The sequence below is a fragment of the Spermophilus citellus genome (assembly GCF_964194105.1).
Source record: "Spermophilus citellus genome assembly, chromosome: X".
In the NCBI taxonomy this organism is placed as follows: domain Eukaryota; kingdom Metazoa; phylum Chordata; class Mammalia; order Rodentia; family Sciuridae; genus Spermophilus; species Spermophilus citellus.
This window is the reverse complement of record NC_138190.1, coordinates 135,476,234-135,494,241: the sequence shown is the minus strand read 5'-3', so window position 1 is coordinate 135,494,241 and position 18,008 is coordinate 135,476,234. Positions and strand designations below refer to the sequence as shown.

Genomic DNA, 18,008 nt, shown 5'->3' with positions numbered 1-18,008 from the left:
TTAGAATCTGTGAAAACCCATAGGACAGAGATCAGAAAATACACAATTCCAGTTTAGGAAGAGTGGAATGAGATTGACCACAGGAAACCCAGGGTTGCAGAAACGTACCATTCCTGGGATCTAGTCCTAAGTCAGGTTGATGGGACTGGGGCAGCCCTGGGGACCTGTCCAGCTCCCAACATCCACAAGTTACTCACAAAACTTGACACACATTTGAAGTGAGGCACATGGAGAATCACACCAGACATCTCAGAATCTCATGGGCATAAAGGTTAAAGAATGGACTGTGGAAGCTGGGATTGTGGTAGAGCACAGTGGTAGAGCACTTGCCTAGCTTGTGCGAGGCACTGGGTTTTATCCTCAGCACCACATAAAATAAATAAAATAAGATAAAGGTATTGTGTCCATCTGCAACTAAAAAAAAAAAAAAAAAGACTATGGAGCCAAACTAATTGGATTTTAATTTTTGCTGTTACTAGCTGTTTCACTTTAGGCAATGTACTTGACCTCTCTATGCCTCAATAGCCTCCTCTATAAAATAGGAATAATAACTGGTCCTAATTGATCATCCATATTATGAAAACCAAATGAATTAATACTTGCAAAACTTCTAGAAGAGTGCCTGACAACAGTATTTCATATAAATTTCCTCCTTAAGCAAAACCTGTAATGTACTAGTAACATTCATTTTGCCCTCACATTATTACCATCTGCCCTCAATTTCATCATGTATTTGAACTTTGTATCAGCTTTGCAAGATGATGATGAGAGGCTGGAGAGAAGAAACAATGAGGAAGCCAGAAATACAAAAGTTAGTATTGTATCTTACTTTTCTGGTTTAATATCCCACTGACACATGGTAACATTTGGATATTCATCAACTTGATGAGCCCTTTAACCTGAAAGGAAAGGAGCAAGGAATAGGGTCTAGCACTGAACAAAATTGGAAGCAATGAAATCTCTTTGAACCTTAAAATTTTTTAAGAGAGAGAGAATTTTTTTAATATTTATTTTTTAGTTTTCAGTGGACACAACATCTTTATTTATTTTTATGTGGTGCTGAGGATCAAACCCAGCACCCTGTGCATGCCAGGCAAGCACGCTACCACTTGAGCCACATCCCCAGCCCTGAACCTTAATTCTTTCAGAGTTCCCCTTCATCTCAGAAGTTTCTCTCTCCTTTCCCTTCATCACAGAATGTTAAACCCACTCCTTCAAAAAAGAAAAAAAGGAAAAACAGAATGTTAGGATTAGAAGTTCTTTCTCTGAGTTTTATGCCCTCTTGTTACAGATAAGGTCACTGGTGCCCACAGAGGGGAAGTGCTTTAGTTAAATGATCGAATTCATATTTTTTTCCAATCTCTTTAGATTCAGTATCAAGTTACATTTAGAAAAGAACAATGGAGTGTTCTCATTCCAACATTTGCCGTTTGGACTCTTTGCAGACTGGCATGCCTTCCAAGAGTTCAAGCCAAATGCCACTTCATGAGTTCTGATCTTCTGTTTGCATGGGGCATTCCAATGCAAATTGAGTGTCTTGGTCATAACATCTTAGTCTTGTTCTTCTGCAAGATTTGCATCACTAATATATGCAAGTGCCCGTATAGTTCAAGGGCATCTGGGGTGTAGAACTACATAGGAAATGTTGCCCTTTCACAGTTCTGTTTTTTCAATGGCAGTTTAGTTACTATGGCAAGTTTCCCCAAAGTAGCATTTTTACCCCAACTGTGAACCTGAAGGACTGTTAATTACTTGACCAACAAATAAAGAGGCATAGATCACTGCATAGTAGTAGAGTGGAAGGACAAGAAGCGGTATAATTTTTAAAAATCCAAAGAAAGTGATTTCTGAGTACAACCCTGCCCTCATTTTACACATAAAGAGACTAAAGTCACAGAGCTAGTTAGGGCCAGAACAAGGCTGAGAACTCAGGTCTCCTGACTCCTGGTCCAGAGTTCCTGCCCCTGCACAAGTTTGTGCATAAGTTTCAGCTTATGTGAGATTCCTTTGGCAATAAATACATGGCTTATAGTGAGGTGAATCATATTATCCCAGGGTACATTATTGGGACTTAGTCTAACTTAAAAGCACAGTTCCTCTGTGTTCAACATTTTGCTTTCTTTTCACAGAAAAATGCTATACTTTCAGTTAAAACTGTTCCAGGAATTCTGAGTATGGGAAATGGATGTTCGGGAAGGCTAATAATAGGTAGAACTGGTACTTAAACCTCTATGTGCTAGAACAGAACTCCCTAGAAATAGCTACTCAGCACTCTACCTGTAATCATTTGAAAATGCTTGACTATATTCAATTAAGAGTAGGGCTCTTTTTAGAAAACTATAGTGCATTTAGAGAAATCCAATCATATAGAATTTTTATAGTACATTTCTTCCCCAACTTTTCTTATTTACTGGTCTTTATTTGCTAATGAAAACCACACATTAACACTGCCATCTGGAAGAAAATGAATAACATTTCTGGCTATGTTATAGGTCAATAGTTAATTCAGCCCAAGTTTCATTTCTCTCCCATTAAAATTGCTTATTTGCCTCATCTGGATGTACATCAAATGGTAATAAGATACAGAATATATAAGGTTGTGACCCTTGCCAGTAGGTTTTGCTGTTTCTACTTTTTGTTTTGTTTTGTTCACCCCCCCCCCCTTAATTGGTTGCACTGTATGTCAGATTTGATTCTTCCATACCATTGTTAAGGCTGATGATTCTTCAGAACACCACTAAAAAGAAAACAACTGGAAGGGGTTTTACAAAAGAAAAAAAAAACAAGAAGCAAAATTTCCTAAGGGCAGAGGGATGGTTTTCACTTTTATGGTTCAGAAAATAAAATGCATTCCAACCTGTGAAACTTGTTGAGTATGAAAAAGTGCTTTACCAGAAAAAAAAAAAAAAGGAAAACAAAACCAAAGTACCCAATTTGTAATTCTGCACTGATTTCAGAGGTTTCAGGTTAGAACACATTTCTGGAAATAGAAAACTGACTAATATGAAGAAATTACTCTTGCCAACTTCAAGTAATGACCTGCCCTATGGAGCTATGTATATTTTATTTCACCTAATAAATGTTTTCTCTAGCTATTGGGTGCAATATTATTTTCTGTAAATGAAATTACATGCTAATATTTCCAGGGGAGCTTGCTTTTTGAACAAATAGGAGAATTATTTTTCAATATGAATAATCCCTCTCTATTATTATTGGTTTGATTTTTGTTTATTAAATTTCTTAACATAGAGTTAGCTTGAGTATCCTTGTTTCTCAGCACTTAAAGGATAAGAGTTGGAGAAAGCAGAAAATCAGGACAGAGGCAAGATAAGGACACTGGCTAGGAAGTGAAAAGAGCTGGTTTAACCCAGTTCTACCACTCAGTGGCCAAAGTACTCTGGGCAAATCCATGCAGTGTCCCCCACCCCTATCCCTTTGCTTTCCGTGGTTTCAGTTCCCCATAGTCAACCACAGACTGAAAACACTAAGTGGAAAATTCCAGAAATAAACAATTCGTAAACTTTGAATTGTGCACCATTCTGATGTGAATCATCCCTTTGTCCAGTTTATCCATCTTGTATGTGCTATCTGCCTAGTTACTTAATAGCCATCTTGGTTATCAGATCAACTATCACAGTATAAGACTGCTTGTGTTGAAGTAAAAGCTAAATTAAGTTTTATCATAGGTATATATGTGTAAGAAAAAACACAGTATCTATAGGGTTTATTATTATCTGTAGTTTCAAGTATCCACTGGGGATCTTGGAATGAGTATCCCCCATAAATAAGGCAGGACTTTAATAAATCTTTCTAAACCTAAATTTCTTTCTTTTTTTTTTAATCTTCTCAATGAGAAGCTATATATATTTTTTTTTCATTTTTTATTGGTTGTTCACAACATTACAAAGCTCTTGACATATCATATTTCATACATTAGATTGATGTGGGTTATGAACTCCCAATTTTACCCCAAATGCAGATTGCAGAATCATGTCGGTTACACATCCACAATTTTACATAATGCCCTATTAGTAATTGTTGTATTCTGCTACCTTTCCTATCCCCTACTATCCCCCCTCCCCTCCCCTCCCATCTTCTCTCTCTACCCCATCTACTGTAATTCATTTCTCTCCTTGTTTATTTTCCCATTCCCCTCACAACCTCTTATATGTAATTTTGTATAGCAATGAGGGTCTCCCTTCATTTCCATGCAATTTCCCTTTGCTCTCCCTTTCCCTCCCATCTCATGTCTCTGTTTAGTGTTACTCTTTTCTTCCTACTCTTCCTCCCTGCTCTGTTCATAGTTGCTCTCATTATATCAAAGAAGACATTTGGTATTTGTTTTTTAGGGATTGGCTAGCTTCACTAAGCATAATCTGCTCTAGTGCCATCCATTTCCCTGAAAATTCTATGATTTTGTCATTTTTTATTGCTGCATAGTACTCCATTGTGTATAGATGCCACATTTTTTTAATCCATTCATCTATTGAAGGGCATCTGGGTTGGTTCCACAGTCTAGCTATTGTGAATTGTGCTGCTATGAACATCGATGTGGCAGTATCCCTGTAGCATGCTCTTTTAAGGTCTTCAGGGAATAGTCCGAGAAGGGCAATAGCAGGGTCAAATGGTGGTTCCATTCCCAGCTTTCCCAGGAATCTCCAAACTGCTTTCCAAATTGGCTGCACCAATTTGCAGTCCCACCAGCAATGTACAAGTGTACCCTTTTCTCCACATCCTCGCCAGCACTTGTTGTTGTTTGACTTCACAGTGGCTGCCAATCTTACTGGAGTGAGATGGTATCTTAGGGTGGTTTTGATTTGCATTTCTCTGACTGCTAGAGATAGTGAGCATTTTTTCATGTACTTGTTGATTGATTGTATGTCCTCCTCTGAGAAGTGTCTGTTCAGGTCCTTGGCCCATTTGTTGATTGGGTTATTTGTTATCTTATTGTCTAATTTTTTTGAGTTCTTTGTATATTCTGGATATTAGGGCTCTATCTGAAGTGTGAGGAATAAAAATTTGTTCCCAGGATGTAGGCTCCCTATTTACCTCTCTTATTGTTTCTCTTGCTGAGAAAAAACTTTTAAGTTTAATTAAGTCCCATTTGTTGATTCTTGTTATTAACTCTTGTGCTATGGGTGTCCTATTAAGGAATTTGGAGCCCGACCCCACAATATGTAGATCGGAGCCAACTTTTTCTTCTATCAGACGCAGAGTCTCTGATTTGATATCAAGCTCCTTGATCCATTTTGAGTTAACTTTTGTGCATGGCGAGAGAAAGGGATTCAGTTTCATTTTGTTGCATATGGATTTCCAGTTTTCCCAACACCATTTGTTGAAGATGCTATCCTTCCTCCATTGCATGCTTTTAGCCCCTTTATCAAATATAAGATAGTTGTAACTTTGTGGATTAGTCTCTGTGTCCTCTATTCTATACCATTGGTCCACCCGCCTGTTTTGGTACCAGTACCATGCTGTTTTTGTCACTATTGCTCTGTAATATAGTTTGAAATCTGGTATTGCTATACTGCCTGATTGAAGAAGCCATCAAAAGACTACCAACCAAGAAAAGCCCAGGACCGGATGGGTATACAGCGGAGTTTTACAAAACCTTTAAAGAAGAATTAATACCAATACTTTTCAAGTTATTTCAGGAAACAGAAAAAGAGGGAGCTCTTCCAAATTCATTCTATGAGGCCAACATCACCCTGATTCCGAAACCAGACAAAGACACCTCAAAGAAAGAAAACTACAGACCAATATCTCTAATGAACCTAGATGCAAAAATCCTCAATAAAATTCTGGCGAATCGAATACAAAAACACATCAAAAAAATTGTGCACCATGATCAAGTAGGATTCATCCCTGGGATGCAAGGATGGTTCAACATACGGAAATCAATAAATGTTATTCACCACATCAATAGACTTAAAGATAAGAACCATATGATCATCTCGATAGCCGCAGAAAAAGCATTTGACAAAGTACAGCATCCCTTTATGTTCAAAACATTAGAAAAACTAGGGATAACAGGAACTTACCTTGACATTGTAAAAGCTATCTATGCTAAGCCTCAGGCTAGCATCATTCTGAATGGACAAAAGTTGAAGGCATTCCCTCTAAAATCCGGAACAAGGCAGGGATGCCTTCTATCACCACTTCTATTCAATATAGTTCTCGAAACACTGGCCAGAGCAATTAGACAGATGAAAGAAATTAAAGGCATAAAAATTGGAAAAGAAGAACTTAAATTATCACTATTTGCAGATGACATGATTCTATACCTAGAAGACCCAAAAGGGTCTACAAAGAAACTACTAGAACTAATAAGTGAATTCAGCAAAGTGGCAGGATATAAAATCAACACACATAAATCAAAGGCATTTCTGTATATCAGCGACAAAACTTCTGAAACGGAAATGAGGAAAAACACTCCATTCACAATATCCTCAAAAAAAAATAAAATACTTGGGAATCAACCTAACAAAAGAGGTGAAAGATTTATACAATGAAAACTACAGAACCCTAAAGAGAGAAGTAGAAGAAGATCTTAGAAGATGGAAAAATATACCCTGTTCATGGATAGGCAGAACTAACATCATCAAAATGGCGATATTACCAAAAGTTCTCTATAGGTTTAATGCAATGCCAATCAAAATCCCAATGGCATTTCTTGTAGAAATAGATAAAGCAATCATGAAATTCATATGGAAAAATAAAAGACCCAGAATAGCAAAAGCAATCCTAAATTTCTTTTTCTTTTTGATACTGAGCATTGAACTCAGGAGCACTTTACCACTGAGCTACATCTCCAGCCATCTTTATTTATTTTTGAGACAGGGTCTCACTAAGTTGCTTAGAGCCTTGCTAAATTGCCAAGGCTGGCTTTGAACTTGCAATCCATCTTCCTGCCTCAGCCACTGGAGTCACTGGGATTATAGGCATGTGCCATCATGCCTTGTGTGCCTAAATTTCTTTACCTGCAATTTTGTCAGATCAACAAACTGTGTGAATCAAATATAATCATTTGTGCAACAGTAATTGGTAAACTATAAAATGCTAAACAAAGTTGATAATTAATATATGTCCCCACTCTCCCATTGCAAAACCAGCAAGGAAGATAATAATCAGCAGCTCCCTAACAGGAAAGTCCCACATTGAAGAACAGAATTTCAACCTATAGCCTATGGTTGAAACCTTAGCTTGAATTAGAAAAGAATATAGTCAAGTAATATCAAAAAAGTCAAATTAGGTTGACTCAAGCCAACAGCTTGTGTGGCATCTCTGACAATGGCATCAAGGGGCACACTGTGGCAACAGAAAATAATTTCATTCCAAGTTAATTCAGTGTGAATAAAGTATTCAGAACATCCCCAGGTGACCAGTGAACTTAAACTGTTTCAGGATCTGTTTCAAATTTGAACACATTGATATATTGGGGATGAACTTTTTGATTAACTAATTTGAAAATACTGATCCTTTAAGGTTTAGTTCAGTTACCTCTTCTAAGACCAGTCACTGAGTCCCATCAATTGGAATTAATCCCTCCACAGTCTGTGCCCCTAATGTACATGATATGCCTCTAGTACAGTACTCATCCACCTTTAGTTTATCTTAGAGTCTGTGTGTATATATGTGTGTATACATGCACACACAGACAAGAGTGTGCATGTATTGACTTGCTCACAAGAATATGGCTCTTTGAAGTCAGGAACCAGGTCTTGGAAATTATTATAAATCCCTCACAACATTTATCATATTGCCTTACACATATTACTTGCTCGATAAACACTGCTGACTGTTAAAGGGAAAGAGAACCATACATTTACTGTTGTGGAGATAAAATATTTCCTTTTCTCTGTGCCCTAAAACTATCTACTTCAAGCATATGGAGCCCCCTCTTGATTGAATCCTGTAATTTAGGGAACAAATCCATGGAATAACAGCTAACATATTTTTGAAAAATTAGTACTTAGCATAAAAAACATAATTGCTGTTCTTGAAGCAAAGTGGTCGACAAGCTCAGATTTGACAACAGGGTTTCCCATTTGGGACAGAGTTGAGAAGAGCAGGATTATTAAATCCTTCAAGGGAGGTCAGCACACTTGAGTTATCACAATCCCCCCATGCCAATTGGAGGCGAGATCCATTTGGGGTGATGTTGTCTAATACAGAAGCCACTAGCGACATGTGCCTATTGAGCATGTGAAATGTGCCAAGATTGAATTGAGATAACCTATACATGTAAAACACACTCAGGATTTCAAAGATTTAGGATAAGATCTTTAAAAAGAATGTCAAATATCTTATTAATAACTTTTATATTGATTGCACATTGAAATGATATGTTTTTGGATATGTTCAGTTAAATGAAATGTATTGTTAAAATCAATTCTTTTGGGGCTGCGGCTGTAGCTCAGTGGCAGAGCAGTTGCCTAGCATGTGTGAGGCACTGGGTTCAATCCTTATTATCACGTAAAAATAAGCAAATAAAATAAAGGCATTCTGTCCATCTAAAACTACAAAAACATTTAAAATTAAATTCCTTTTGTTTATTGTTTGGTGCTATGGATGGAACCCAGGGTCTCACACATACTATCACTGGTAGAGCTACACCCTAAGCCCTCTTTATTTTTTTAATGTGCTAATAGAATATTTAGAATTACTTATGTGGCTTGCATTTTATTTCCATTGGCCAGCACTGCTCTAAGTGATCAAAGGAGTCAGGATGATCCATAAAGGACTTAAACTTTGGAATTCCCCCAAGACTCTACATTTAAAACAACCTAAATGCTAATAATTAGAAGATCCACCCTCTCCTTGTGAGGCAAACAGGGCCCCCAAAACCAAAAGACCGTGACACAGATAAAAGACAACTTCTTTGTCTTCAAAATTTCTGAGCTAGAACTAGAAGCTCTTGATGAAGTCCTTCCAAGCAAAGATAATTATAAAAATTTCAAGAAGAGCTACAAGTCAATAAGTAAAGACATTCTTGAAATTGTAAACAATGAAATATCAGTATTTTCCAATTTAACTTGTGCTAACATGATGCTACAACAAACCAAAAAGGTAAAACAAACTTCACATGCTTTGCATGAGGAGGCTCAGTGCCTTGCTTTCTACCAGTGTTTGTTGAATTGAATTGAGTCTAGAAGAGACTGCCTAATTGATTTTGATTTCTCTTTAAACTAAAGTCAATGTAACCAGTGTGTGTCCATACACAACCTTAAAACTCTCCACTGAGTCGATTAACACACATCATGGCTGGATACCATGCTGTCTTTGCCCTTTGTACAGCAACTACTGTACCTTTGCTTCAGCACTAGCTGCTATAGGGCAGACTTACATATCAACTGGACCCCTGTTATATAATAAATACCTTCTTATATCTGTTTCACCTAAAACAGGAGGGCTCCTGGGGAAGCAGCATCACAGAGCATCAGCCTATTGCACCCACCTGCAGTAAGTGTTATCATTCACAAAAATCTGGATTCCCTGTAGAAGGTATAGATATCACCTGAAATTGGAGTATTAAAAAGAAGCTTTAAAAAATAGGAAGAATTGATTTTTAAGCAAATGGAATGTAAATACTGAAAGAATAGCCCTGTTAATATCACATAATTCCTCTTAAAACCTGAAAAGCCAAAAGTGGTATCAAGAGGTCCATTCAGTTAATTCAGTGAAATATAAAAACATTCAACCCAGGCATTTGGCGTTGTGAAAACAGACTAAACAGTTGATTGATCGATCTATTTTCAACAAGTTGTGTGGACATCCTATAGGCACAGACTTAGTCTATGGGCTATTGCCTTAAAAAAGGCAAAAATCCCATCAGATATAGTCAAGTCGGGATGGTCACAGTGACCCAGCAACCTCTGTTCAAACTTTACCCATATTAGGACGCTCTTCCATTGGGTAGTTTTGAATGAGACCCAAATCTATTTATGTATTTTTCCAGTCTTCTTTATCACCTCCTTGTGTACCATTGAGCAGTTTTTTTAGGACACAAGCCACTATTACAATGTTGTCAAGGCTCTTCTCGTTTTCTAGTTCAAATCCTTGTTCATGCTGTTTGCTAAGTACTTGTTCCCTGTGACAGCTTTCAGCCAAACAGAACACACTGAATGCTGCATTCCAAACCACTCTATCCTGCTGGGCTCTGAGGAAAACAAGCTCTTCAGACTCCATCATGTGAACTTTTCACAAGGAACAATCTCCCTCAGACAATTCCATTCAGAGATACTATCCGTGAAACTGGGACTCAGGGAAGAGGTGACATCACAGACTTCCCCCCCTCTGGCCAGGGTCATGACCACCAAAGTTGTATTTAAGAGGCTCCCACGTGGTTTGGCACATGATTTTCTTAATGATCTAACATTTCCCCCAACTTTCCCATAAGCTTCCAATTAAGACTTTCACACTTAAATACAAAATTGGGTTCTGGTGTCAAAAAAAAAAAAAAAAAAAGCCTGGGATTTCAAGAAGTAAAGAATGACAAAATTGCAGCTGGGGTAGGAGAGTAAATGTAAGACAGACTATATAATACATTCCATATGTAGGGTTTGGAGGCAGGGCATTAGAAAATATGAGAAACAAAAGTATTACATCCAACCAAGAGGCTGGGAGCTTTTTTAAAGAGAGAGAGAGAGAGAGAGAGAGAGAGAGAGAGAGAGAGAGAGAGAGAGAGAGGGAGGGAGGGAGGGAGAGAAAAGAGGGACTGGGGTTATAGCTCAGTGGTACAGTACTTGCCCAGCATGCATGAGGCCCTGGGTCCTATCCCCTACACCAGTGTGGAGGGGGCAGAAAAGAAAAAAAAAGAAGATTCAGATTTTTTAAAAAAATGATTGAAGCCAAGGTTAGGAGAGGAAAGCTTTCCAAAAAGGCAGGATTATTTCACTGAGCTGGACAGCCAACTTGTCTACATTTGGTCACAATAGAAGTAGAATAGCACACTGAGCTGCATTCTGAAATCTGGGGTGTTTTTTAGAAAGATCTGCCTGGCAGCTCCTGAAGAAGGTTTTGGACTCTTCTCAAAGCTCTTTAACATGAGGAAAGCAGCTCATGGATCAGGATGGTTTCCATTCCAGTTCTCCCTAAAGTTGGGGTCTTTAGAATCACTGGCTCTCCAAGTTTTCCTTTAGTCTAATGAGTCTAGGAACTCATCTGTCTATGTAACATCATCCTATTCAATTTCATATTTTCAAAGAAGAACAGTGGCTAAAACAAGAGGGCATTCGTTGTAATGTGCTTCTTAAGCATTCAGAATTGTTTTTTCATTCTTGACTTGCTGAAGGAAGATGGAACCACAGAGAAGTCTGCACTGTGCACATGTTCCCATCATACAAGTGGCTATGCCATATCATTAGAGAGTCCCCTAGCTTAGAATCGTTTCACATTAGCAGTTCTTATTCTAAGGAGTTCACAGAGCTCAACTGGTCAGATGCTAAATTGCTAAAATGAGAATATCACAGAAAGAAGGTTATCACTACCATTGCTGACTGAATGACATCACAGATTAAAATGCAGAGCTCATGGGAACTTTAAAGATTGTCTAACACAATTAACTCCTCTATTTCATAGTTCAAGCACAAAAGGGCCCAGAAAAGAAATACTTAATCAAGGCCAGTTATTGTGAAAGTCAAGGCTTAAACCTAGATCCCATGTGCTTACCGTCGATGCCTGAGACACAGCAACCTTGTCTATAAAAGAAAATTCACAACTTCTTTGGGGAAGCATGTTTAGTGTCCCACAAAATAAACTGTTCCTTTGAAGTTTTGTTTTGAGCTTTCCCTCCCTTAATATAATTTCAAAATCTTTTCATTAAAAACATATAAGTATTGTGCAATACTAAATATGCTTTTTCAACTTGTGTGTGCAATTGTAGAAGATTTTTATATACTTCTCTAAGGAAGTGAACCCCTTGGGATGAGAATGAATGGTTTACAGTTTAGTGGGGCAGACAAAATATCAAACTGAAAATTACAATGATGAATCCAGAGTGGGGACTTCAGTGGGAAGGGGAATTATACCCTAACTTGAAAGGGCAAGGAAGTATCCCCCAAAATTAGAAAGGTAAAAGCTGAGTTGAGCTAAGGCTTTAAGTTGAGTAGGAGTTAGGCAGGCAGAGGAGGCATTTCTGACCAAGAGAGCTACCAGGTAAAAAGGCCCAGAGGCAGAGATGATAGAAATTTCAGGAAATTTCAAGTGGTCCAGTTTGGCTGGTGGCTAGAGCTCTGTGGTGGTGGCAAGGGGTGACTTGTGTTCTCTGAATGAACAATTCCAATGGCTTGCCCCAAGGAAACACAAACTGTAAAAAGATCATGTTTGCCATGCCAGAGCTGCCCCATAATATAAGTTCCCCTACACCACCCAACCATCAACTTATCAATTAAAAGTTCATACACAAGGGCTGGGGCTATGGCTCAGTGGTAGAGTACTCACCTAGCACATGCGAGGCCCTGGGTTTGATCCTCAGTATCACATAAAAATAAATAAATGAAGATATTGTGTCCAACTAAAAAATAAATATTTAAAAATAAATAAATAAATAAAAGTTCATATACAATATAACTAAGGGAGGTACAGTGAAGGGAACAATGGACTAGAACTTACCAGTTAGTCACTGTGGGCCTCCCTAGTGAGATTAGCTGCCCCACTTCCAAAATGAATAGTTGACCATGCCCTGGGTGATCTTTAAGGTTCCTTTTGGCTCTGTATTTGTGAGGACCTCACCAGATTTAAGTTACTAAAATATTAAATGTAGAGGTCTATAGACTTCCACAAAGGCACAGGCCAATCAGCAACCAAATCTCCCTGGCCTCTATTCCATCATCACTTCATAAAAGGCCATGTGATCAATTGCAATGCTTCCTAACTATCAGTTGACAAGTAAGTTTTATTAGGAAGCATTGGTCAAATGGATAAAATATTCAGCTAGAGGTTAGGAAATTACAGCTTTCTGTCAGGCCCCTGTAAAAGGGGGGAGCAACAAAACAAAGAGGAAGCTTCTATCTACATTCCTAGAAAGAAAATGTGTGAAATATGCAAAATGATGGTAAATATAATATTTATGAATAGGAAGATTCACTTTACACCTGCACAGAAAGTTCACCAACAATAATCAATTTAAAATTAGCTCCTTAAAGATCAGTAGAGGAAGAATAAAGGGAGACAAGAGGGGAGGGAAAATGAAGGGCATAGGGACTGAAATCAAATTCCATGCATGCATGATTTTGTCAAAATGAATCCAACTGCTATGTGTAACCATAATGCTCTAATAAAAAAAAAAAAGCTCCTTGAATCAATCACAAAACTCACAATCAGGGCCAAGACTGGTTTTCAGACTTCACCATGCATCACAATTATCGAAACCTTCTCCTGAAAGGGGGAGGTAGCTTTCAGAACCCTCCCACTGAGATTTTCATTCAGCTGCAGGGCTGTTCAAAGTTGTATCTCGCGTGCTCCTTGGAAAATTCTCATGGAAGGTGGTCGTGGGACAAAATTTGAATCTAATAGTCAGGAATAAGGTACAGGCATGCAGGGGGCAGTGATCTAGGAATTAGGGCATAGGCTTCAGATGCCTTTCCAGGCAGTAAGTGACCAGAGAAAAGGGGAAGAGGTATAGTTATAAGTGGGTCTGGAAGGTCTCGTACTTTTCCATTCATTTAATATTTATTGTGTGTCTATATGGACCAGACAGTAGGAATTACCAAAGCAAGCAAGACAAATGAAGTCCCTGAGCTCATATTAACATAGCCTTTTATAACTGTCCCTACATACCTGTTAAAATTGCTGCAGTTCCTCAGTCAAACCCTATAGCCCAAAATGCTCCAATGATTCCAATGCATGAGGGCCCTCCAGCACAAGTAGGAAGAATGAAAAAAGGCAAGACCTGGGAGAGATACTGCAGCTGGAACTAAAGATTCAAACCTTCAAGCATTGAAGAATACACTGAAAGTGCTTCCTACCTTGTATGGTTTGTGATGTGGGAAGATGTGGTGAGCTAAAGGCTTCCTGGAGAAAGCCCTATTCAAGGTACACAGCTCTGCAAGCTGGATTAACCAAATAACAATATCCCTGGTGAAGAGCATCCTATGATATGCCATGCTGTTTCTGCTCTAGTGTCTCACCTTTTGATGAGCAAGTATTCTGACAAACCACTCCTAAAGCAGTATGGGTGCTATTACTCTCTGCCCCAAGAAAGAATCTAAAGCACTGGGCCAGGTATTGGAGACTTTCTACACTTTGGTCCTACCTCCCCTACCTTCTTTACTGTTTCCTCCTCAAACATTGTAGGATATCCTTCCTTTGTTGGCATCATCTGCAAACTCCCTTCCTACCCATTTTTCTTGGCTTGGTTTAAAAGTCATCTCGTCTAGAAGCTATGACCCTCTTAGCAAGGAAAGCCTCTGTCTTCTGAGTTCTCCAAAGTCCTTGGGTACTTTCCTCACAGATAGAGAAGTGCTTTCTTGGCTACATAATTTATCTTCCAAGGCAGGGTGTGCTTTTTGAGGATAAGGATTGCTTTCCTGCTGCTTTTTTTGTTGTTGTTGTTATTTTTAAAAAATCCCTTCTCAGGACCTAATACAGTCCCTCAGTATTTGTGAAGTGTGACACCAAGGTTTTCATTCTATCAGGGGATTCACTTTATGTTGTTACATTATTTTAATGCATTGGTCACTATAAATTTACTCCAATGGTCATATTAATGAAGCAGGAACAACTCTGATTTGAAATGAAGGCAAAGTTTTACTAATAAATTGATAATGTTTTGTGCATTGGATTTTTGGGGAGACCTTGAAGGAGATTTGGGTTTTTTAAGTTTCTCACCATTCCTCCCATAATCTCACTCCTACCTGCTCCACTTCCTTTATTACCTGCACTGTACCCACACTTATTCAAAACCACTTTTAGCCTTTTAGGTGCCCTAGGATGTCCACTTTCAAAACTTTCCACCCTTACCTCCCTCCCCATATTCTTTCAGATCAGAAGAGGTAAAGTTTTCATTATCCTGGTTGCAAAGTATATTATTCAGGCAGTTGCAGGAACTCTAAGGCTGCCCTCAAATCCAAAGTGGTGATCCTGAGTGACAAGTTCAACACACTCATAATTAATACAAGGCCTGTGATATTTAGGCAAATTCCAACTAGATCAAACATAGAGATTATATTTGCTGATTTCTAAATTGATCTATTTTGCTGCTTTTGCTAAGATATTATGGGCTTTGTTGCTTTACTTATTTTTATTTACAGAGAGGGGAGAATATTAAGTGAATACCCCTAGGTGCCAAGAACTGTGTTAGACACTTGAATGGACTTCATCTGTTACAATGATCTTAGCAGACACACAGTTCCATTTAACAGATGAAAAACTAAGGTAAATGGACATTATACAATTTGCCCCAAATCATAATTTGTGAAGCAAGAATTCCATTACTGGTTCTTTTCATACAAAGCTCATAGTCTTTTAGTTATACCATGCTGCACCCTTAAATTAAACCAGAAGTTCATTCTGGCTAACTGGTCTTCCACTTCAAAATAGAGATCACCAAAGAGACATAACCTCCAAGAAAGGAACTTTTGACATTCCTGTGAAAAAGGAGCACCACCGGGGCACTAGGGATACAAACTTATTTTATCAGGATCTCAATTGTTCTGTTCTCTTTTCATAAAGAGAGTACTGAATCTACCCAATATCACATATTACCTGCCCAACCACCATGGCACCTCTTTACACCATTATAAGCTCCAAATGATCAACTACTTTTCAAAGCAAATCACAGCCCAAAATGTATTACTTCCAGTTTTTTTTTTTTTTTTTCTAGAAATTAGGTCAGTGTACAGTGGAGTAAATGTGGAAGACTCCAGATTTCACAAAGATGTCAAATCTTACATTTTGGCATAATGTAATAAAATTGGCAAAGACCATTAAAGCCAACAACCCCTCAAAAAAGGATAAAATTATCCTATAACCAAGTAAACACCTGTTGTCTTTTCCATTTAAGATTTTAAATTAAGATTTCATTTATTCATTCAACAAACATTTATTGAGCACCAGCAACTGAGCTAGATGCTAAGGAATATAACTGTGAACAAGATAAACCAGGCTCCCGCCCTGACTGGATACTTTTGCTTTAAATGATCTTGCTAACTACTGCGTACTTTTTGTTGTACTCTAATAGAATTATATTTTTGGAAAGTCAGAGTCATACGAGAGGCCTCTTCTGGAATACTTTTAAAGTTTCTTTATGGTAAACTTAATAGAAATCTTTGTTTAACTTAGAGAAGAAGGATGGCCTCCAGGATCCTCCCACGAGCAATTGAAGGTCGAGTTGGCTCTCAAGCAATATGGTGGATGGAGACCATCGAGGCAATTTAGACCATTCGGTTGCGCTTGTGGGACGGGGAGTCTGTGATGCCATCACCGAACTGGGCCGAAGTGCGCTTGCGGATCCCCCCACTGTCCAGGCGGAGGGCTAGTTCTTCGGAGCCAAAGGGGTTCAGGTCATCCTCGAGGAAACTACTTTTTCGTCGCCCACTGCTGGCCACACCGCTGTCTTGAGGTGGGGAACCAGGTGTGCCAGATCGCACGCTGATGCTTGCCATGGCGCCATTGAGGCCATGCAGGGCAATGGCCTCATGGAAAGGCTGCAGGTCGACGTCAACCGAAGAGCTGGACTCGGTTGCCGCAGCTTGGCTAGCGGCCCCAGAGGGTGGCTTCGGGGGCATCCTAGAGGTGCGTGGCGGGGGAGGGGCAGGGGGCACTTTGCCACATAGGAAGCTAATCAGGTCTTCGCGGCGAATGGTGCTCCGGCCCTTCTTCACCCACTCCAGCACATCTTTGATGCGACGCTGGTAGCCAACCTGGACTCCCAGGTCAAAACTTCGTTGGTGGGCATCCCCACTCTCTTTGTAGAGGCTCGTCACGGCCATGGCTGCATTCTGGAAGGGGTCCCACATAGACAGTCCTGGCTGTTGGCACCCAGAATCTTTGTAGAGCTGGGCCACCGCGGTGGCCGAGATCTGGAAGAGGTGCCAGAGCCTCTGCTGCTCGCTCTTGAGCCCTGCCGCCTCGGTGGCTGCCTCCTCCTGCAGCTCTGGGGGCAGCTGCTCGTCCTGCTCGGCCTCGTCCAAGCACTGGCGCTCCCACTTGGAGAACCAGTGCTCCGCGACCTCGGCCTCGCCCTCCTTCGGCTGCTCCTCCATCCTCCTCCTCCAGGCCGCGCGCCTCCTCCACCACCGCCTCCTCCTCCGCCGCCTACTGTCGCTCCTCCACCTCTACCTCACCTCCTGCTCCGAGCTCCCCTCCTCCTTCCGCGGCCGCCGCCGCCGCCGCCGCCGCAGCCGCAGCCGCCGCCGCCGCCGCCTCCTCCTCCTCCGCGTGCGCCGCCCGGCGGGCGCGCGGGCGGCAGGGCCCTGAGGCTAACTGCTACGGTGCGCGCCGCCCCACGGCCCCGGTGCACGCCCCGCCCAGCCCCGCCGGCTCGGCCCCCGGCAAATCCGCGGTCGCTGTCTCTACCGCCGCGGAGATAACCCCGCAGCCGCAGGCGCCGCCGCGCTGCCCCCTTCCGGCCCCGAGGTTCGCTCCTACTGCCCCCCTATGGCGCCGCGGCCTCGCTGCCGCCGCCTTAGTCGCTGCAGCCGCAGCGGCCAGCCGCTCGACCCCAGCCCCCGCTCGCGCCACGGCTGCCGCACTGAGAACTCGGAGGGGGGCCGGCTGGAGCGCTGCCTCAAAGCGGCGCTTGCCTACTGCTTGGCCCCCTTTTCACACATTTTTGGGACTTGTCGGCTTCATCCAATGAGCTGATCAAATTTTACATCCTATGTTGCCAGAGAGGATTATGGGGCAACTTCATGGTGTCGATCACATCCAGGGCGCTGATCCGGGGAGGCTGGGGGTAGAATGGAAAGACCGCAGCCCTCCTGAATAGGCAGGCAGTCTGGACCCCAGCAGTTTTGCGTATCTTAGGTGCCCGAATAAAGTGTTTTCGTGGACCAAAGCAGACCCTT

General features: G+C 40.7%; 1 protein-coding gene across 1 annotated transcript; it reads right to left on the bottom strand.

Moving 5' to 3' along the window:
- Positions 1 to 15,752: 15,752 nt before the first annotated feature.
- HAPSTR2 (HUWE1 associated protein modifying stress responses 2) lies at positions 15,753 to 17,347 on the bottom strand. Its single transcript, XM_081278161.1, has one exon. The coding sequence runs from the start codon at positions 17,202 to 17,204 to the stop codon at positions 16,374 to 16,376; it is 831 nt and encodes a 276-aa protein (XP_081134287.1). The 5' UTR covers positions 17,205 to 17,347; the 3' UTR covers positions 15,753 to 16,373.
- Positions 17,348 to 18,008: the final 661 nt, after the last annotated feature.

Coding starts and splice junctions, on each gene's coding strand:
- HAPSTR2 (XM_081278161.1), bottom strand. CDS start 17,204: ATGGAGGAGCAGCCGAAGGAGGGCGAGGCCGAGGTCGCGGAGCACTGG.